Raw genomic sequence first — 23,676 nt, forward strand, 5'->3', positions numbered from 1 at the left:
AATTCCTTAGAGATCTGTCACATGGTTCTTACAAAACACCAGGCAGACGGAACATTAACCTTCCGTGGTTCCCACAACCTGAGGCCCCGAGTGTGTGTGAGGGCTGCTGCTGTCAGATCCTCTGCAAGAAATTCTGAGGGTCGCTTACCTGCCCCGCTGTGTCTACAAGCTGAAGATGATACTCTTGACCATTTACTGTGATCAACTTGGTGAACGCTGCAAGGAAGAAGAGAATAAAATACTGGTTTAAATAAATTAACTCTACATTACTTAAAAGTTTGAACAATGACAAGTGACCAACTAAGTCCCTAATAGTCTTGTCACAACTTGCCATTAATGGGAAATGAACAAACCTCAAACCGTACGGAGTATCTTCTTCCTTCACCAGCCTGCTAGGAACTGCTGATGAGAATCAAGCTCTGGGAAACCTTGAATGCTTTCCAAAGGAACTGCAGTCAGGCCATAATTCACATCCTATAAACACAATCTGACTGCTCTGTGGAGAACACTTCCTCTTATGAACAACTGAAATACATTCTGTAAAGCCACAAGTCTACAATGAACCACAACCACGAAAGATCTTCCCTAATTCACAGGAAGTCTAATGCCAGAGAACAAAGAACTAGTAGTAAGTGCTAAGAAGCTTCAGTACACTAAAAAATACGCAAATAAACAAGCAAACAAAACAACAATGTTACTCAACTAGTGCAACAATAGAACAGATGTTCTGGGCTGAGACCATCACTCCTTTCTTAGCTTGAAGAACCAGGCAATTTGTCATAGCCTTGTCCACAGAATGGAGAAAAATCAGTTCAGATCAAGGGGGCAGGCTTCCAAACACAAGAGGGAGGCTACTCACAGCCATAAACCTTAGCAAGTAGATCTATAGCCCCACAAGAAAGTGGAATACATTTCTTTTGTGTTGGTGGCTCCAGCTATTCTCCTGGCTGGCTGTCCTGTACAATACAGGCCTAGCAACCGAAGCTATCCCTCTGCAGCAGAAAGTGATCCCAATGTGTTTCACCACCCAAGCGACAAACAGAAACTATTCAGAAAACTATGCATCAAAGAGAAAGGCAGAGGATACCACGTGAATCATAGGTATTAAGGAGAGAACCCTACTAGCTAGTGTTCTCCCATTCTAAATGCAAGCAAGGGTGATGGGCAGGTTCACAAAGACAATGGTCTGGATGCTTTTCTGGAAATGGTCACATTCAGAAAACAGGTAAACCAGATGAAAACTAAGCAAGAATAATTTGAGGTGGAAAATATCCACTGATAGCTGGGTAGAGTGTCACACATTTAAAAACTCAGCATTTGGGAGATTTAAGACCAGTCTGGTCTACATTGCAAGTTCCAGGTCTGCTGGAGCTACACAGTGAAATTCTGATTCAAAACAGTGAAAATGATCTTATTCTATTAAAGAGTTTTACTTTGACTTCTGACCTGGTGTCATCCAACACTGCAGGAGCTTTGGATGTGTCAGTCAGGGGGCCTGATGACAATTATGTAAGAAACACTGGTGAGCAGAAAACAGCTGTACTTAGAACTAAATAGCTGTACTTGCTGCAAGGTCTGGTTCCTTCCTGGGTACCACTGTACCAGCAACACTGCTCCATACTCTCTCAGTCCCTGACTCTGAGCTGACGTCTCAGTGAAGATGGGAAATCCATGAAACTACCACAGAACTTGGTACTGTGTCTAGACAAATGGGCACCGGCAGAAATTATATTTAGTGAAAACCAAAACAAATCAAGAAAGTCAAGGGGAGATGAGAGGATAATTGTTTGTGGATTTGGTTTATTGCTCGCATTATGTTATTTGGGAATTGCATGAGAATCCCATAAATGAGATGCTGAGAGACCCTGCGGCCAGCTAGTTCTGACTGGCAAATAAAGTTGCCAGTGTAATAATTCAGGGGTATTGAAGGGGAGGCATTAACAACATGGAAGTTCAGAAGTAGTGCAGTCAGTGAGCTGATCAAGGCATATTAAATATAAGGCTGTATGTGTGTCTTTCATTCGGGAAACCAGAGCATGCCTGCCGCCACAGGGGAGAGTTGAGTGGATTAATCACTACAGCAACAGATAACAGAGATGAAAATGACCAAAATACATTCTACACATATATGAAATCAACAAAGGAGAAAATAGTTAAGGCAGTCATCAATCTAAAATATGCTAGCAATGTTGTGAATAACAAGTAAAACTAAACACAGGAAACCTAGGCATGGTGGTAACCACCCGTCCAAGCATTCAGAAAGCAGAGCAGGAGTTCTAGACCAGGCTATGCTACATATAGCTAGACTGTCTCCACCTCCTGCCCCCCCACCCCACTCCACCCAAAGATATGAGTACTAACTAAAGTCTGCAAGTAGGCTATTTACTGGTGAAGTATTGTATAAACAAAAGTAACAAATTTCTGAAACCCTGGCATTTACAAAGTAAGATGGTATCACTAAGATTATGTTAAGCATCCTTAATTCATATTCACCAAGAGGTCTATGAACAAGTCATGCTTAATACCACTGTGAGACTCTTCATCAGAATTTCCTAACCATAGATAGGTGGTGGGGCACATGCCTGTCTACAAAGTGAGTTCCAGGACAGCCAGGGCTGCTACACAAAGAAACCCCAACTCAAAAACAAACAAACAAAAAACAAAAAAATCAAGCAGCCAACCAAAAATCCTAACCACAAATCATAGTGCCAACCAACACTGAGATGGCACAGGTTATAAACTATTCCTGCTCTTGCTTGTAACCCCAAACCTCCAAGTGTAGTACTCATCAGGTTGTTAACACTACAAGAAAAAGATAATGACCTATTCTGTAATGCTGAAGGTAAGTACAAAATAATTATTAGGTTATTTCTACAGCTTCATTATTTCTGAAGGGGGGGTGGGGGTGGGGGTGGGGGTGGGAAGGGGTAAACCAAGCCTCAATATGTCGCTTCTCTCAAGTTCATGTTCTTCTGTTTCAAGCTCATGGTTATCACCAAACATTGTTTCTTACCAAATAGTGGAGGAACAAAAATCAAGGCTTCTATCCTGGTAAGAATGAAAGTATAGTAAACAGAACCCGGTGACAATATGCCCCCATAAAGTCTCAAGGGCTATTTGAGGATCATTTCTGCTCTTGCCTGCAGACTTTACTGAATTAGACACTATGAATCTATCTTCATGATGTCTTCTTCACTGCTGAACACCAAAATAGGAAAAACCCAAAGGCACATTAAAGAGTGATACTGACATTAAGCCAGTCAAGCTGGGCCTGATAGCCTAACTGCTCAGAGGAGCACATGTGGAATGCAATTAAGCTAGGAGCACAGATCAACACTGAGAGCCTTCAGCTTCCCCCATTAACTCACACAAAACCCATCCAAACCCCCATGTTTCCAGACGCTGAAACTTTAGTTCATACTCTGTCTGCCTTTTTGACCTGTAGTCTCTCACTCTGAGAGTCAAAGCCCATCAGTGTTTCTACTGTAAGTTCAGGAGGTGATGGCCAACATGCTAGTCACGATGAACCTAGCCATTGAGTCTGCTTCCATCTGACATGCCCCATCTGTATGCCCCTGACAGCAAGCCCTCCTCCATCAACCCTGCTGGCTGCAGAGTCTACCAGGGACTAGTAAAGACAGTACAAAGCAGGGCTGAGCTCCCTCCCAAGCACGTGCTCTGGGTGTGCTGGCTCCCAGCCTAAAGATCTGTAAGGCTCTCAAAGACAACAAAGTAAAGGCTGTGGCTGCGTCTGGCTACATATGCCCTTTCCTGCATGTGAGATGAAATCCAACAGACTTCGAAACTTCTTTCCAATGTCGCAGCACCTGCTGGGATCCCAGAATAGCATGTTTGCCAGCAGCCTCTTTCAAGTCTTTAGGACTCAGAGAGCAGGGTGCTCCTCAAGGTACAAGGGTTCAGAGGGTTTTCATTCTTTTCAAACTTGCTGCCTAAACAAAGGGCTCCTGCTGAGCAGAGGGGGTGGGGATAAAAATAAGACTGCTCCCAATTCCTTATTCTTGAAGCTGACTTTGTGTATGAAGGTTCCAGTGTGGGAGCAGAGTCCTATTGATTGAGATATTATCACTTTCTTTCATGTCAGAAGACATGGGCCCTGAATAAAAAAAAAAAAAAAAATTCAGGGTCCACTGAGTAAAATTTCTATCATTCCCCCATTGGAGAAATATAAATTTAACAGATTACTCCCTGCAACCAAACCTTCAAGATTATACAAATAGTATTTGTGTACAAAAAAAAAAAAAAAGCTGTCTCGGTTCCCAAATAGCTGAAAACAATACTCACTGTTCTCTATGGTTGGATCGTAGGAATCAACAAATTGGCCTTCAACAAACTGAATTGTCAATGAGGACTTTCCTATAAAAGAAAACACACAGTTTAGAATTATTGGCATATCCGAATAAAAATAACTGCTTTACAAAAAAGCCACTCTAGAGCAAGAGGGATGGCTCGGTGATTTAAGAGCCACATGAACAGAAACAAGTTTGACTCCCAGTCCACATGTTGGGCAGCTCACATCTGTGCTTGTCCAGCTACCCTCCTATACATGCAATAATAAATGTTGATAGTTAAAAACAAACAAAACCCATAGCAAAACCCCACTCCAGTAGATAAAGAAACTGAAGGTATCACAGTTTATCACCTGTGTAAGTAATTTCAAAGGTGAAATATATCCGCTTTATATGAGAAGACAATCAATTAAGCTATAACCATGTAAATATTTTTGTGACATTTGTAAGTACTACTGACCAACAAGCATACGGGACAGTTAAGGGAAATCCTTTAAAACAAAAGAACAGGGGCTGGAGAGAAGGTCCCAGGGTAAAGAGCACCGAGTGCTGCTTTACCAGAGGATCTAGGTTTGATTTCCAGCACCCACTTAGTGGCTTACAACTATTGGGGATTCAATCCTGGGGACTGGACACTGTGATGGTTTGTATGTGCTCAGCCCAGGGAGTGGCACTACTAGGTGTAGCTGTGTTGGAGTAGGTGTGTTACTGTGGATGTGGGCTTTAAGACTCTCATCCTAGCTGCCTGGAAGCCACTATTCTGCTAGCAACCTTCAGCTCTGCCTGCACCATGTCTGTCTGGATGTTGCCATACTCCTGCCTTGATGATAATGGACTGAACCCCTGAACTTGTAAGCCATCCCCAATTAAATGTTGTCCTTACAAGGTCATGGTGTCTCTTCACAGCAGTAAAACCCTAACTAATAGAGACACCCTCTTTTGACCCATCTCTATGGGTAGGCACTAGGTATTCAGATGGTATACACACATACGTAAATCACTCATACATGTAAAAATATAAACCTAACTAAATGAAAAAACAAAAATGGGAAAGCATAGGGGAGGGCAGGTACAATTCCTGTGTAAACTTTTCCTCCATTTCAGTAATTAACAAGTTTGGGTTTTGTGTATGTGCACAGGGACATGGCCTATGGAAGCTAAGAACAGTCTTCAATGTTAGCCCTCCTTCAGGTGCTGCCCATCTTTTCACTTTTTACGTCATAGCTGTTCTTATTGGCTGGACACTGAGCTCACAGGAGAAGTCTTCCACTTCTCCATGCCCAGGATTACAAGTGCGTGTAATCACACTGCCTTAAAAACAAAATAAAACACAACTGTGGGTGCTATGGGCTAAACTACAAGGGAAGTTGTACTGGCTGGTTTTGTGCCAACTTGACACAGCTGGAGTTATCACAGAGAAAGGAGCTTCAGTTGAGGAAATGCCTCCTCCATGAGATCCAGCTGTGGGGCATTTTCTCAATTAGTGATCAAGGGGGAAAGGCCCATTGTGGGTGGAACGGGACCATCCCTGGGCTGGGAGTCTTAGGTTCTATAAGAGAGCAGGCTGAGCAAGCCAGGGGAAGCAAGCCAGTAAGGAACATCCCTCCACTGCTTGTGGACGTTGTACATCGTGGTGCGGAGCCTAGTGCGCACCACGATGTACAACGTCCACAAGCAGTTGAGTTCCAGTCTTTAGTTGACTGTCCTGACTTCCTTGGTGATGAACAGCAGTGTGGAATTGTAAGCTGAATAAGCCCTTTCCTCCCCAACCTGCTTCTTGGTCATGATGTTTGTGCAGGAATCGAAACCCCGACTAAGACAGAAGTACATTACCAACTGAGTTATCTTGAAAGTCTGGGAAGCCAGACTTTCCAATTATATACTTATTTTATGTATGTGAGTACACTGTCACTGTCTTCAGACACACCAGAAGAGGGCATCAGATCCCATTACAGATGGTTGTGAGCTACCATATGGGTGTTGGGAACTGAACTCAGGACTTCTGGAAGAGCAATCAGTGCTCTTAACCACTGAGGCATCTCTCCAGCCCCTCCAATTATGTTTTTATTAATGTACATAAATAAAAAACATTACAAAAATTGCACAAAATCACATTCATATTACCATGTATATAATGTACTTTGATTATACTCACATGCCTTATCACTCTCTCTCATCTCCTCCATCCCTCCCTCCCTCCCTCTCCAGAGTCCCATTCCAGGGAGTGGCACTATCAGGAGGCCTTGCTGGAGAAAGTCTCACTGTGGACGTGAGCTTTAAGACCCTTGTCCAAGCTGCCTTCTTCTGGTTCCCTTTGGAACAAGATGCAGAACACTCAGCTCTGTCTCCAGCACCATGCCTGCCTGGATGCTGCTATGCTTCTCGCCTTGATGATAATGGACTCAACCTCTCGGACCTGTAAGCCAGCCCCATTTAAATGGTGTCCTTAAAAGCTGCCTTGGTCATGGTGTCTGTTCACAGCAGCCAGCCATCCATCCATCCATCCATCCATCCATCCATCCATCCATCCATCCATCCATCGGGTTTTTGGAGACAGTTTCTGTGTAGCAACCCTGGCTGCCCTGGAACTCACTTTGTAGACCAGACTGGCTTAGAAGTCATAGATCTGCCTGCCTCTGCCTCCGAGTGCTGGGATTAAAGGTGTGCACTATTACCACCGGCTTCATGTCTATTTTAAAAATCTACATTCTGCATAAAAGAGAAAGTAAAATTTTCAAATGATTTAATTTTTTCATTATTTTAGTTAATTAAGTTGGGGACAGGCCTTGATTGGCTTGATGGAACTCACATTATAGACTAGGACAGCCTAGACTGCAGAGTTTTTGGGATGCTTGGATAAAGGTGTGCACCACTACTCAGGCCAAGAAAGTAAAAAAAAAAAAAAAAAAAAAAAAAAAGTCATTCTTGTTTTTGTGTCAGCGTTTCTCTGTATAGCTCTGGTTGTCCTGGAACTGAAAATAAATTCTTGAGAGCTTGTTTGAAAGTTCTAGCAGGGGAGTGCAGCTATTCTATCTTGACAGAAGGAGGAGGGACGAACACTGGAGTAGTGAGAGAGGAGGAGACATCTGCCTAGTCAGCCAGATCAGCTCAATCAATGGAGTGACTCCAGATGGTCCTCACATCCACAAGTAAATTCTTAAGGAAGCTCTGAGTCAAGGTGATTCCCCATGCTGTCCTTGATGCCTGCTGCCTTAACGCATTATCTTCGTGTGTGCTTTCACAGACAGCTAGCTGTCAGGGTTACTAGAGTCTCAGCGTTTAAAGAGTACTCTGGAAAGAAGACATAAACCTGTCACACAAGCATTTTATTTAAAAACTCCTTAATACAGAATCCAGAGGATCAGAATTTCACAAAACAGAGCTAGAACTAGAACCCTCCGTTCTTACTACCCTATCTGCTTCCTTAATGTCTCTCAGAACATGTTAGAACAGGGTTCCTAACTTGTGAAGATAAAAAAGTAAAGATCCTCGATTATTGTTATCAGGAAATAATAAATATCTTGTTCATATCACCGCCAAACTCCTCTCTTTCATGTCCTCAGATATTACTACGTGTGTTTTTTAAAAAGATTTATTTATTTTATGCATATGAGTACACCACCATTATTCTCTTCAGACACACCAGAAGAGGGCACCAGACCCCATTACAGATGATTGTGAGCCACCATGTAGTTGCTGGGAATTGAACTCAGGACCTCTGGAAGAGCGGTCAGTGCTCTTAACCACTGAGCCATCTCTCCAGCCCACTACATGTGTTTTACAGGCCTGCTGAGCTCAACTCCTGCTTTGAATGATATTTCTACTCCAACCCTATACTGCAGGCAGGGTGTAGCTCATGCTCCCTGAATCAAATTCTGAGTTGCACAGCTCACAGGCTGAGGAATGTCTTCCCACCAAGGAGCCATTAACTTGAAATTAATTCATAAAAAGCAGCACCCACCCACTGAAGACAGACAGCCTCCCAGTTGGCACTCATTTACTCCTCACCATTAGCTCAGTCCTTACTACAATCAGCATGGACTCCCAACTCCACCATGGCCCACAGAACCACAGTGCCAACCGTTCCACTTGTCTGGGCCTTCTCAGGTCCAGTCACCAACATCCTGCCTCTGCAAGTCTCCCGCTGCTGTGACCTCTACCCTAGCCACTACTACCACTCCCAGATTGCTGAGTGTATGACTCACTCCTGTTATTCTGTCCAGTACAAATGTCAGTTCTGCAGGGAACCTATCCCCAAACCACCCTACCTAAGGGAGTACCTGTTCCCCAACAACAGTCTTTCTACAGCCATCTGTCATCTCGACTCCCCATTTGGCACAATCACTCTCTTAGTTCTCTGAGATCAGCCTGACACACCACAGACATTCATTTCTAAGTGGAAAAAAAAACAAAAAAAACAAAACTCAGTTCTCATCTCTTCTATTCAGACAGTTTAACAAAAGAACAATTTCATTAGCACTTATTAGCACCAACCATGGGTCTGTCCATGATACAATAGTTCAGGGACTACACAAAGTTAAGAGGACTGTGTTCAAATGAATCCAGGTTAGACATGTTATCATATCAATAAAGAAGAATTTAACACAAAGTTTAGGTACTGTTTTCAGGAACAAAGACAGCAAAGGAAAAAAAAAACCTCTTAAGCCGGGTGATGGTGGCGCATGCCTTTAATCCCAGCACTTGGGAGGCAGAGGCAGAGGCAGGTGGATTTCTAAGTTCGAGGCCAGCCTGGTTTACAGCGTGAGTCCCAGGACAGCCAGGGCTGCACAGCGAAACCCTGTCTCGAAAAACCAAAAAAGTCAAAAATAAAAAAAAATAATAAAAATAAAAACAATCCCTCTTATGTTATATGTAAAACTGAGAGGTTGGGAAATCTGGAACTGGATTTACAGATGGTGGGTGAGCTGAGCTGCCACGAGGGTCCTGGCAACCAAACTCTCTTCCTCTGGAAGAACACTGGTGCTCTTAACAACTGAACTGTTACTCCAGCCTTCCTCCCAAAAGAAAATTCTTTTTTTGTTTGTTTGTTTTGTTTTTCGAGACAGGGTTTCTCTCTATAGCCCTGGCTGTCCTGGAACTCACTCTGTAGACCAGGCTGGCCTTGAACTCAGAAATCCACCTGCCTCTGCCTCCCGAGTGCTGGGATCAAAGGTGTGCGCCACCACTGCCTGGCTACCAAAAGAAAAGTCTATATATACATCTAATACAACTACTTGGAGTCAGAGAAGTTAGTTTAATTAGAAAGAATGAAGAGAAAAAGTTCTTTATAAAAACATTTTAATTACATTTATTTATTTGCACACATGTATTCAAGTAGAGGCAGGCACATGCCATAGTGCTTGCATGGAGGTCAGAGGACAACCTGGGGCAGCTGGTTCTCTCCTCCACCATACGGTCCCAGGAATGGAACTCTGATTCTCAGGCTTGGAGGAAAAGCTTCTACCTGCTGAGCCATCCCTTCTGCCCGAGATATTTCTGACCAAGCCTTTGAAGGGTATTTTAAATATCCTAGGAGATGGAGGAAGGATCAGTTTTCGTGTTTCCTAACAAATGGAAAGAAGGGAGGGGATTTTTTTTTCCTCTCTAAAGTTAAATGATCAAGAATTAAAAATGAAAGAAGAATCACAAAGTTTTGTTGCAATTTTCAGTGTAGGCCTAGATTAAAATAGTGGAAGAAAGCCAGTTGTGGTTATACAATTTGTAATCAGCATTCTAAGGGCTGAGGGAAGAGGGGGGAAAAGGGGAGAAGAGAAAAAAAACCCATATATGTATGCATGCACACACACATATATTTAAAGTTAAATATCTCTTAAATTTATTCTTTGAGATTTCATATATGCATACAGTAGATAGATTTCATCACATCACCATCAAACTCCTCCTGGGTTCCCCTCAGTTTCCTCCTGACTCCCACTCCTTTTAAAAAAATCCAGAGTCCAACTAGTGCTGCCCATATATGCATGGGTATGAGGCCATTCACAGGAGCATGGTCAACCTACCATGGCCCACATTCATAAAAACTAACAAACAACAACAACAAAACACCCTAACCTCACTCCTGCCCCCAACTTTCCAAGCAGCTATCAGCTGTCAAGAGCTGTTAACTTGCTTGATCTAGGTCTTGTTGGGGCAACCACAGCAGCTCTGAGTTCATGAATGCAGAGACAGTTTTATACCAGCCTTCTTTGACCTCTGTCTTTTAAATCTTTCTGTCTTCTCTTTTAGATGTTCCTTGAGCCTTGTGGGGACACAGTATGATACAGATCTTCCATTTATAGCCGAACGCTCTAAAGACACTTATCTTCTGCATCTTGACCAGTTGTGAAGAGACACTGCATTTTAAAAATAAACTTCTTGTAGCATATTCAGAAGTACCCATTGTATTCTAATAAGGAAAGTTAACCTGATGTAGTAACAAGTCATCTGGTAAAACCACATGAAGCAGTCTAGCCAAAAATCCCAACAAAGAACAGTCAGTTGCTGTCATCCTGAGAAGTCAGCTGGGTAACAGAATTTAAACCCTGACTCTTTAGGATGCTAATTGAATATGTCCTTCCGACTGGCCCCTGGAGGAAAGGTATTATTTGTCAGGAGAAACGAGGCTGTAAGCAGCTGGGTCTCCCTTGGGTCTCTCCTCCCTTGTTGAACTTTCCTCTTAAGGAGGAGATCACTAATTACTGAAACCAAGACAAGAGGTTCCACTTAGCTGCTCTGCAATGAAATCTACTAGCCAACACAGACTAGTCATCCTGTGTTCAAGTGCGCTCAGCGCTGCTTCTGTACTGTCGCTTCCAGGGACACCTCTGAAACACCAGTTCAGCTCTTGTGGAAAAGTCAAGTTCTGTGTGCGCTAGGTTGGCAGCTACTAAAAATCAAATTGTATTCTTCATTATAGCCAAGGTTTATGAATCCCCTCACAAGACCTGACATTTACTTTGGCTTCTGTCTCTAGCAAATCTAACTTCTAAAAACACTAGCGATTTGTGAGTCTGCAAAGATGGCCATGCTCTAAATTTGTACACAAGAGAAGCTAAAACTAAAACTTGGGGGGTGGGGGGTAGGGAGAGGTGTCTGAGAAATGTTACAGGAAAACCCATCAGCAATCAACAGCACACATTATAAAGGTTATGAAAAGAACCAGCCTCAAGTCGCACAGTTAGCTTCCACAGACTCCTCTTCCTAATAAAACAACTTTGTTTTAAAAACTACAGAAAAATTAAAGAAAAAAAATCTCAACTTTCACTAGATAAGAAGGGGATCATGTTGGTTTGTTTTGCCATGATAAAATAACATGGTAAACATTCCACTCTATCTTCTCTAAAGCTGTACTTTCAAGGTTATTATTGATTCCCATGCTTTGTGATTACAAAAAAAGGTGTATCACTTATATAACCACTTAGCTGTTTTCAGATTAATTCTCAACTTGCTTTTATGTTTCTTCTCCTAAAGACATATAACTACTTTCATACCTCTGTCTTCCCACCCAGCACTCTCTATTAAAACATTCTGGTTCGGCCGGGCGTGGTGGTGCGCGCCTTTAATCCCAGTACTCGGGAGGCAGAGGCAGGCGGATTTCTGGGTTCAAGGCCAGCCTGGTCTACAGCGTGAGTTCCACGACAGCCAGGGCTATACAGAGAAACCCTGTCTCGAAAAAACTAAAAAAACAAACAAACAAACAAACAAAAAAAACCATTCTGGTTCATGAGGCTAAGATGGGTAGGGCAGGGTCTTGCTCTAACTAGGGGATCAAGTCATCAGGCAGTAGAGGTTATCCTTTACAACTACTGTACTAAATCTGGGGCAGGCACAACCATTCCAATGACTCCTCTTCTGTGAAATGCTGGAAGACTGAACCCAGGGACTTAAACACACTAAGCAGAAACCCTAACTCTGAGTGACAACCTCGCTCTACCCCTAACTCTGAACATACAGGCAAACTGATATCCTATGTACAACCTAACGCTGTAGCAAAACCCAGTAGTATGTCTATCACAGTAACCTTGCCTCTACAGCACTTTGGTTACCTGTGTCCTAGACATGTCAGGAAGTGAGGGCTGGTCACCGTGACCCAAACTACTGTCCCTGTGCCTGAGCACCTGCTGAGGGTCAACCTGTCTTGGGCATTCTGCCAGCACACATTCTTTCCAGCAATCATCACCCCATCCAGACCAACTCTGAAGCAACGTTTTCAAAGTGGGGGCATGAACCACTGGGTCATGAGATTCACTTACTGAGGCATGGCCCACATTGTTTCTGTAAGAAATAGGAACACTGGCCTGGAATGCAAATAAAAGTGTTGGGGAACTTCAGTTTTGGACATATTTATAACTGGGTGATCATATGAAGTTTATTACTATAGGTTTTAATTCAAAAGGGTAGAAATATACTTTATAGAAGGGTGTCCCATGCTGTAATGGTTAGCACTCTGACTCAGATATACTACTGTAACCCTGACTCTCAGTCTCTAACCTCAGGTTTCACTTCACTCCCAAGATAAATCATTTTCTAGTACTCCTTTGTCAGGGGCCTCCAATTTCCTTTCTGTGAGCCTTCTGATAAATCTGTGATCCTAATCTAATGAGTTGTTATTGTGAGCCTGTTTAGTATCTTTGGGCCTTAGCATTTACAAGCCAGATACTCTCTAGGTCCCACCTCTGTAGCTCCTTTTTCTTCTGCACTAGCAGTTTTATGTTCTAAGTGTACCCCCAGCAGCCTAGCACCACAGAGCATGCACTTGTTATCAAGCCTACTCAAACCTCCTTGACAGGAAGCTCTAGTACAGGAGTACATCAGCAAGTCTATCCCTGTGCCATGCCACTGAGCAACAAGTTCAACTATGATCCCATCTACCATTCAAGGAGTTCTCCAATGCTCTAATTCCCACCAGCAGCTCAGCGCATAAGCATTTAAGCCCCGTTGATACAGCCATGATTATCACATGCTACGACCCTTGAGGTACCAAGGTGAACATTAAGCACTGTTCACGCAGCCTGTGAAAGCACACCTGCCTATCTGACATCATCTGCAAAACCCAGAAGTTTTTCTATCCCCTTGTTCTCTTAACTAGCTCTACTCAGCCGCCTCCAATAGTTCTAGACAGATTTCCTTCCTTCCTGGTTCACTCTATGCCACAAAGCTGGTTCCACATCTGTCTCTGAAATATTGCAGAATCCCAAGGAGCACAGCTGCGTGTGGTTCTGTCTGCTGTCAGACAGACACTCTGCTAGGGCAGCGCAACAGCTGTGTGTTACATACTTGACCATGAATAATAGAATAGTGTAGGCGACAGAAAAAGATCTTAGCCACTTAAAACTCTACTCCACTAACCCAAGTTCGATGAACTCATGGAGATGCATGTTTATCTGTGTGTCCTGCAGAAAACCAACCAAAATAAGGAAGTGTACAGATTCAGAAGAGCCTTGAAGAAAAAGATCAGAGATCAAAACTACAGAGGCAATTAAGGTGAACTCGCTTTCTAACTTCAAAAAAGACAAACTTCAGCAAGACAAAACCTGCAGATTAGATTGAAAGAATACAAGCTCATCAAAAGGATGCAAGTAAAAACTACTGGGAAACACACAAACACACACCCCCCCAAACCAAACACAAACCACAAAACTACCAGCCGATGAGCTGAGACTTCTAGGTGTCTCTGAGGGGCTGACATTCCTACAAAACTGCAGTTCTGCTTACAGACACTTCTGTACTTCTGTAGCCACGGTTACCTTGCACGCCATCTATCTTCACCCCACTTCTCCTATTAGCTATATTTCTGTAGTTCTAAGCTTGGGAACATTCCATCCCTCAGTAAACCTTTAAGGTCTTTGTAAAAGGAACAGGAACTGGCAGAGCCTGCTTGTAACTGGCTTGAGTGACTCTTATAAGGAAGAAGACAGTCAGAAACCCAAAGGAGAACATTCTTTGAGTGTTTGAGGTAGGAGTGACACACAGAATAGAACAAGTCACAGACCACAGGAACCAAGTTCCTCACTAGGGATATAAGGTAGGGAGAGATTAAAGGCTGAGGAGAAAGAAAGTGAGATGGAGTAATCTAGAAGAAATAAGAAAAACCCAAACATTATGAACCTCAAGTTACATTCCTAGACAGACGGAGACTCCACTAATGAGACAAAACAGTGTGGTGGTCAATTTGATGGTATTTCAGTCACCTATAAGACAGAGCTCTGGTTATGGCCATGAGGGTGCTGGAGAGAGTTAACTGAGAATGGAATACCCACCCTGCATGTGTATAGCACCATCCTGTAGGCTGGGGTCCTGGATGAGTAAAAGGAGAAAAGGGCAAAGTCCCACAGAATCCCAACACTCACCACTTCCTGCTTCCCAAGCACCGATCATGTGACCAGCTGTCTCAACATCAACTTCTGGCCCCTACCTACATATCAGGCGGAACCACGCATATACAGATACAAAAACTGTTCTACGACTTAAGTCATCCCCTCTTAATGAACTAAGTGAATGAAAATATAAGCTATGGACCTGCAGGGAAGTATGTTCAAAACATTGTGGAGTACCTGCAGAAACCAGCAAAGTAAAAAGGGACCACTATTGGGGTGGGGGTCAGGGGCAATAGAGAAGGGAGGGAACAGCATGACACACGTGGTCTGAAGGGAAAATGACAAAACTGGGGGAGGGGAAGGACATGGGAGGTGGAAGAACATAATGAAGCTGGGGGTGGGAAGTCTCACAGGTATTAAGAATTAAGAATGATACTATTAACTACATACATATAGTACGTGAGTTAGTGTATAAATATACATATAGAATTTAAATTAAAAATCCCACCGGGAGTGGTGGCGCACGCCTTTAATCCCAGCACTCGGGAGGCGGAGACAAGCGGATTTCTGAGTTCGAGGCCAGCCTGGTCTACAGAGTGAGTTCCAGGACAGCCAGGGCTACACAGAGAAACCCTGTCTCGGAAAAAAAAAAAAAAATTCCCACCTGATCTAACAATGCTGCCCCAAAAGATTCATAGAATATAGAACAAACCCTAACCCCTGGCACTTGAAAGTCCTCTTAAAAGTTGTTAGAGCTGCCCCCTGGAGGTGGAAGGTCAGTCCTTATTGCTGAAGAGACCTTGTACTTCAGACAGAATTCAGAGGCCCCAGAAGGATCTAACCTGAAGGCTGCCTTCCTGAGGGCAATCTTTCATGATACCAGGCACCGGGCGGGCAAGCTTCCAAGGGAAGTAAGCAACAGCCCTACTCAGCTATGATGCCTATGAACCCCAACAATGACCAACATGGCACCATAACACTAAGTACAGGCACGAATTACTTGGCAGTAACCAACAGCTCTCTAATTGGACCTAAGACCATCTTGACAAGGAGGAAACCATGCCTAGTACTGACTAGTTAAGTCATTGAATCTTGAAGGAGAACCTACAACCACCACCTTAAGAAAACAGTCTAATTCCTCAGTGTATTCCGTCTTTATGTAGGTTCTGGGGCTTGAACTCAGGTCACCAGGCTTCTGGAAAGCACCTTTACACACTAAGCCATCTGGCTGGTCGTCTTGTTACCCTGAGCTGAAGGTATTCATACACAGCTAGAGTCACCGAGAACGTATTTTAAAAATGCATACCTGTGTCAGCATCCTCATTTCAAAGGAGCCACACTGGAACTCATGTATACTGTGAGAAAGTGGTCACCATGACTGTTAACATGAGCACCGTTGTCAGCACAGGGTCTGATGAGGACATGAACGCCAACAATACAAAGTTTTTTTCCTTATTTTTTTGCTACATGGCTGACTGTCCTTAAATTCATGGGCATGTTGCCTCAAGTGCTGGGATTGCAATTGTGTACCACCTTGCTTGGTTTGAATAAACACTGCCCACTCACCCCCTGCTTAGTGGAGGACCTTGACCATCTGATTCTTCTGCCGCTACCTCCCCAATCCTGGATTACAGGCATGCACCAGCACATGGGATTTTGCATGATGCTAGGGGTCAGAGCCCAGGGCTTCATGCTGGTAGGCACGTATTCTAGCAACTACATCCTCAGTCCAAACTGTTTAACAAGACTCAACGTGAGACACATTTATTAGAGTTTGCAAAACACTTTCACATGGGTTGTCTCGCTTGTTCCTGTGAGTTAAGCAGGGTTGACATCATTTTCATTTTCTCACACCCATTCCCAAACTTTAAAAACAGATGTTGGTAGAGAGTAAAAAGCGGGTGGAGGGGTTAAAGTATAGTTATAAATGATAAATACAAAGGAAAATAAGTAAAACTGGTTCAAAAAATGATTCATTCAAATACCACTGTGTACCTACTACTGCCAAGCATTATGCTACCAGAAAATGCTTCTGAGGAAACAAGAATGAATGACTCATTATATAAATGAGGAATTTATTAAATGTCAGAGTTTTGGGAATTGATTTTCAAAATAGAATATTCATTTTTCTAGGATGATTTACAGATAAGCCAAGGAAATAAAGAACAGACTTTAATAAACTACAGGTAATTAAATATCTGTCAAGGAAGAATAAACATTCCTAGATTTGGTCCAAAACAGGTGGGCAAGCTAGGCATGCAAAAGAGCCCTTCCTTAGAAAAACAGGGGGTCAAAAAAAGAGGTTGGAAAGGTAACTCAGTATCCAAGAGTGCTTACAACCAAGTCTGACCCACATGTTAGAAAGAAATAACTTCCTCTGATCTCAACATGTGTGCTGTATCAAACATGTGCAGGTTAAAAAAAAAAAAAGACAAAAAATAAAATACCAATTTTGATTAAAGAGCATAAAATTTAAGATTGCTTAAAATACCCATGTCAGCTAAACAATCATATTTGTAAGAAAATTTCTTCAAAAGTTGTTAAAGATATACCAAGTTTACTCCAACATTAATTCAGTTCTTAATACAGCTTTGCTGCCCAGTACTGTCCTGGAGTCGCTCACACAGGACAATGGTTAAGGAACACAGTAGGTGGCTCTGACGTGTGTACATGAAGAGTTTGGAGATTTAGTTGAAAACTATTTTTATTTTTTGTTTTTTCGAGACAGGGTTTCTCTGTATAGCTCTGGCTGTCCCAGAACTCACTCTGTAGACCAGGCTGGCCTTGAACTCAGAAAGCCGCCTGCCTCTGCCTCCCAAGAGCTGGGATTAAAGGTGTACGCCACCACTGCCTGGCTGCATGAAAAATATTTTTAAATTATATGTTGAAATGAAAGTACTTTGGATATACTGGGCTAAAGGTATCCTATTTGTATAAACTAAATTTATATAAATTAATCCCAGAATACCTTTAGAAAGGTATAATGTAACTATCTTAAAACTAAAATTTCTATTCAGTCATTCACATATCTATGCAGTAGAAACCAAGAAAGAAATTGTCTAGAAATAAAACTTATCCTGACAGTAATGAGAAAAACACCCTGTGGGTCTCAACCCTTTGGGGATGGGGGTGTCAAACAACCCTTTCACAGGGTTCCCTAAGACCATCAGAAACCAGATATTTACATTACAATCTATAACTAGCAAAATTACAAATAAAGTAGAAACAAAAATAATTTTATGGTGGGAAGTCATCATAACATGAGGGACTGTATTCAAGGGTCACAGCATTAAGAAGGCTGACTGTTGCTCCGCACCCCTGCTTGGCTGACTCAGTCCACTGGGCTCTGAAACTTCACTTGTCCCTGGTGTGACAATAAAACAACCAACCCTAAAATGAGAAGGGATGCTGGATCAACACTTGGTTGACATTTAGTTATCAGGAGCAGAAAACATTAGTTCCCAACACGGCCAGCCTGTCCCAGAACTGTGAGGTCATTGCTAGGATCTCTATAGCCAGAAGCCAGGCAGGTGTGAAATGTGGCAGGTGCAAAAATGAATCTTATCCCTCTAGCCCTTGGTCCTATTGCTGGGTTTTCTTCTTTTAACCAAAGGCAAAACTGCCGGCTCACACTAGCTAGCACAGTCCCTACCAGAGGGACATGCTGCATTGGCCCACAACAACTCAGTCTTTCTGACTGCCCCACCTTCTTCACATAATTTTTCTGGAGATGTAAAACAAATTATGATCTGGGGGCCAAATTTGGCACAGAATCTGTTTTTTTTTTTTGTACAGTCTATTAGTTAAAAGCAGGTGTGCATGTTTTTCTTTCAATGGCCCCAAGGAAAAAAAGCTAGTACTTTATACCTGAAAATCAGATAAAATTCCAATTTCAAACCCATTATATGATTTCAGCGAGACACAGCTATAGACATTTGTTGGTGTATTGCCTTCCTAAGCTTTTACACTATAAGGGCAGAGGAGTGTAGTTCCAATAGGAGGCATCTAGCCCGAAAAGCTTGAGATTATTATTTGGCTTGCCAAATCCCTAGTATAAATGATAACTATATTTGTTGATTAAAATCCTTTCCGGAAAGTCTACAACTTAATAGGGTCTACAAAGCTGTTCTTCACTGAGCGAAAAGCTCAATCAGTTCCACCTTCCTCCCCCACTCAACATTTTGCTCCTTTATGTCCTTTCTTGAGAGACACTCCTCCACCCCCATAGCTATCTAAGCTCTCCCTCTGACTGTTTCTCTCAAGGATTTCCCTAGCCTAGTGATTACACACCAGTTCTATGCTTGCCACATGAATAGAGAATGCCCTCAAGAATTTAGCCAACGCCCATTTAAGTAACACATAGATAGCACTTTAAACCCCTTCAACCAACAGTGCAGTGTGCCAAGGTGTGCAGAGACTTGAAATCCTGATGGATGGTTGATAAACCCTGGACTCTTCCACCAAAAGCATGCCCACCATGTCAGGGAAGCTCCAGGGAAAAGGCTCTTCTTGTAGGGCTGGCAACATTCAACTGACATGCAAAGCTGAGGGGAAAGTCCTACCGGTGGATCAGTTTGGATGAGTTGGTTCTCACAGAGAAAACACTGTCAAGATTCCCCAAAGAATCTGCTTCTTAACCGATACACTTTAGAGTTTGTGTGTTTGGTTTCCCACTCCCCCACCCCTCAAGAAATGTCCTGGGCATACATATGCCCAGGAGTGGTACTGCTGGGCCCTCAGGTAGTAAGTACTGAGTACCGGACATTCTTATCCCTACCCAAGACTATAAGGCCCAGGGCAGTTCCCTAATTAACACAAGAGTTTCTCAACAGAGGGATTGGAAAATGCAGGATATTTTCCCACTGCCATTCATGCCATGGAGATTAGTTACTATGGGTGAACTTTTGGCGAGAGAGGAGGGGGAGGGGGGGTGTGTTTCTGACAGGCTTGGAAGTCATTCTGTAGACCAGACTGGCCTCCAACTCACAAGGTTCACCTGCCTCTTGTCTCCAGAGTACAGGATTCAAGGAGTGCACCATCATGCCTACATGTATATTTTAATTATAAAATATACACTTATAAAAGCTGTAGTCAAACATAGAAACCATAGTTTAATATCTTTACAGTAGGTTTCAGATGTGACTTATCGATTTTAAAACCAGCCAAATAGGGGATAGCAAGACAGGGCTTGGCAGATAAGAGTGCCTGAGCCAACCCAGTTTACCCAAGTTCCACCACTGGAACCCACATGATGGAAGGAAAAGAAACCTGATTACCTTAGGTTGTCCTCTGACAACATCCTATGGTGACTGCAGGTACATATATGTACATGGTGTGTACACACACTCACACACACACACTTATAAGTATTTACACATACTCAGAAAAGTTAATGGTAAAAGCTGGCATTTTCTTTTTTTTCTTTTTCTTTTTTTAAAAGATTTATTTATTATATGTAAGTACACTGTAGCTGTCTTCAGACACTCCAGAAGAGGGAGTCAGATCTTATTACGGATGGTTGTGAGCCACCATGTGGTTGCTGGGATTTGAACTCTGGACCTTGGGAAGAGCAGTCGGGTGCTCTTACCCACTAAGCCATCTCACCAGCCTCCAAAAGCTGGCATTTTCATATTGCTTACAAATGATGTAGTTAACATTTAACTTTGAAAGAAAAACCAAATTTAACAAAATTGTTTTAAAAAATGTATGTTTTAAAAATCCATCACAAGTCTTTCTGCAAACAAGCACAAGAGAAATGGTAAGTTGGACTCATTACAGGGTGATATTACAGTTAAGAAACAAAGTCATCAGGACCCTTGGAGTTGATTTCATCAAGAGCCCATCACTCTTCTCTAACTACCCACAAGAAAATACAAAGACTAGAAGCTTCCTGTTCTGAACTAATATCAATTATATTAAAATTCCCAGCCTGGTATGGTGGCACACACCTTTGATCCCAGGGCTCAGAAGGCAAAAGCAGGCAGATCTCTGTCAGCTGGAAGACAGACTGGTCTATGTAGTGAGTTCCAGGACAACCATGGTTATTTAAAAAAAAAAAAGAAAGGCCCCATACCCTATAGGGAACTTCAGAAGCCCGAGAAAATTTAGCAATTATGAAATGTAATAACGATATTCAAAGTTCTTTGCATTTTGCGCTATCAATGAAGCAATTCATATGACATAAAAATACTAAGCAGTTTGCTTCAATAAGTTTAAGAATCCTGAGAGCAGTTTATCAAGTATTAAGAGTTAATGTGGCCGGGCGTGGTGGCGCACACGCCTTTAATCCCAGCACTTGGGAGGCAGAGGCAGGTCGATTTCTGAGTTCGAGGCCAGCCTGGTCTACAGAGTGAGTTCCAGGTCAGCCAGGGCTACACAGAGAAACCCTGTTTCATTTACACTGCTTCCCACCCTCACAACGATGACCAAATTCATTTTCCATTTAGTGAACTAGGTAACAGTCCACTTACGGACAGTACTAGATGTTATTAACAGCTCATTATTTTGTACCTTCAATTAAGAAAAATACTGCACAATAATGACGTCGAATGTTACAACAGGTAGAGGCAGCTGCTTCTCATTTTGTGATCCAGCTGCTATTTTAATTTATGTAACTCCCCCAGCTTTCAGTGATGCTGGTATTTATATACACCACGTTTCAATAAGTACACTGTTAGCATGCTACCGCCGGCAATTTTATTGAATCTTTGGAAACCTCAGCATTATCAAGTATAAAGACAACATATCCAGCAAGCATCAGCGAGGCCACAGGAGCTGCACAGAGTTTCTTTTGCAACTCACTGCTTCCTACACAGCATGAACGACTTTCCAAAGTTCCTTTGAGGCCCTGTAGCTTGTGACCGCCTTCCCAACTTCATTTCTTACTCTCACCTCATTATACTTTACCACCCCCAGTTTCCTTTCATTCTCAATCATGCCAAGATCTTTCTTGCCTCACTAAACCCTCCTTGCCTCTTAGAATAGTAGGGAATCTCGCCTAGGGCAGGTCTTACACATATCCTTGCTAATTGTACCTACAATGCACCCACTTTTGATTCAACTTTATACAACAGTGAGTAGCAAGATCTTTGGCTGGTCTTTGGACTTCTGGACCTTCTCAGGATGCATAAGATGGAAACATCACCAAGACAGCCACAGCATTATGCTTACATTGTACAAAAGATGTAAATGCAATGGTAATGCCTGTGTGGGCATCCCTCAGCAAGAACCAAGACAGCAGGTACAAACCAAGCAGTGAATCATTTTATTCTATCACCACACTCTCAGAGGGAAAAGCCACGTTCAACAGCCTTAAGAACACAGTAAGAGTGATTACGTTTACTGGGTCTTGACCCTTGCACATCTTTTAGTATTCTCCAAGGGGACCAACAAGGTGGCTCAACAGCTAAAGGTGCTTGCTGTGCAAGTCTGGAAAAAGTTGAAAGAAGTAAGAGATTCCTAAAAGTTGTTCATTGACCCTGACACAGGAGTGCCACCACACACAGTAAACAAACCAAAACAAACTGGGAAAAAAAGAAAAGAAAAAAGAAACCATTTTGCTTGATGCGATGGGATGTCTGAATAAGCACTGCTGTACACACAGACCTATGGCTGTCTCCAAGACAAGCACAGAGTAACTGAGACCTCTGCACCAGCCACTTCATCACATCTTTTATGTAGAAGAAAGACAATCATTAGTTTAAAGCTGGCTTTTTAAAGACATTAAAGAAATAGATCTCATCTGGCACAACCTTGTTCATGTAATTTCAACACTTGGAGGCAGAGGCAGGGAAGTTTACTGAAAGTTTTAGGCTAGCCTGAGCTAAGACCCTATTTCCCTTACTGTTCTCCCACCCTCTTGAGTGGACAAAGGAGGTCACCAGTCAGGTAAAAACCCATAGTACAATGTCAAAACTACATCTATCAAGGAAGCCCCTCCCATTCCCCTCTAGTGGTACTGGGAATTAAGACAGGGCCTAGAACATATGAGGCAGATGCAATACCAATAAGCTATGTTGCTGGCCTCTGTTTTTATTCTGGAGTTACTAGGGCCAGCCTTGAACTTGTGATCTTCCTCCCTTAGACTCACAAGTAGCTAGGATTGTGGGCCTGCATGTCAGTCCCAGCCTGGAAAAGTGTTAACAAATATTTTTTAGATTAAAAGTGTTTTTAATGTATTTGAGTGTTTTGCCTGCATGAATTTTTGTGTATTATAGGTGTGTACTAAGAGGGCATTAAACTCCCTTGGAATTGGAGTTATAGCCTGTTGTGAGCTTGCATGGAGATGCTAGGACCCAAGGCCAAGGTCAGTGATCTTAAGCACTGAGCCATCTTTCTAACCCCCGGAAAAAGTTTTTTTTTGTTTGTTTTTTGTTTTTTTTTTTTGTTTTTCGACACAGGGTTTCTCTGTATAGCCCTGGCTGTCCTGGAACTCACTTTGTAGAGCAGGCTGGCCTCAAACTCAGAAATCCACCTGCCTCTGCCTCCCGAGTGCTGGGATTAAAGGTGTGTGCCACCACGCCTGGTTTCCCAGAAAAGCTTTTAACAACATATCAATACTTAAGATTTTTCTGAGGTTGGTGACGGCATTGGTAAATCTAATCTTTTTTCTTTTCTGATAGGTTTCTCTGTGTAACAGCCCCGGCTCTGAGTTCTGCCTGCCTCTGCCTCTTGAGTGCTTTGATTAAAGGCATGTACTATCACACTCAGCAGCTAATGGAATTTTAAGGTATCTGCATATTAAACATACCAACATATGGATGATCTGTGTAACGGGACCAGTGATCTAAGTTCCACAGGACAGAATCAGTCAGGTATAAAGCTATTCAGAGTATAAAGCAGAACAATGGGGTTCAATTCAAAGGGAACAGATAACAAGACTGCAGAATGCACACAAGAAAACCAACTTCCAGAAGCTGTCCTCTAACCCAGGTTGTTTCAAATAAATTACTAATAAAAGATGCAGGTGATTGCTACTTAGAGAGGTTCAGTGCACACCAAAAATACGCCACCACCTAAAAAAAGAGCTATTAAAAATTCACCTGTTTTCAGCT

At 42.6% G+C, this 23,676-nt stretch overlaps 1 protein-coding gene across 1 annotated transcript in view; it reads right to left on the bottom strand.

Moving 5' to 3' along the window:
- Rheb (Ras homolog, mTORC1 binding) overlaps nucleotides 1–23,676 on the bottom strand; it is a 40,406-nt gene that overhangs the window by 11,016 nt on the left and 5,714 nt on the right. The window contains exons 2-3 of the mRNA XM_021162464.1: nucleotides 4,303–4,374; nucleotides 149–216 (exon numbers count right to left, since the gene is read on the bottom strand). Of these exons, the coding sequence (XP_021018123.1) occupies nucleotides 149–216; nucleotides 4,303–4,374 (140 nt within the window). The remainder of the gene's footprint in view (nucleotides 1–148; nucleotides 217–4,302; nucleotides 4,375–23,676) is intronic.

This window comes from Mus caroli, chromosome 5 (genome assembly GCF_900094665.2).
Source record: "Mus caroli chromosome 5, CAROLI_EIJ_v1.1, whole genome shotgun sequence".
Taxonomy (NCBI): domain Eukaryota; kingdom Metazoa; phylum Chordata; class Mammalia; order Rodentia; family Muridae; genus Mus; species Mus caroli.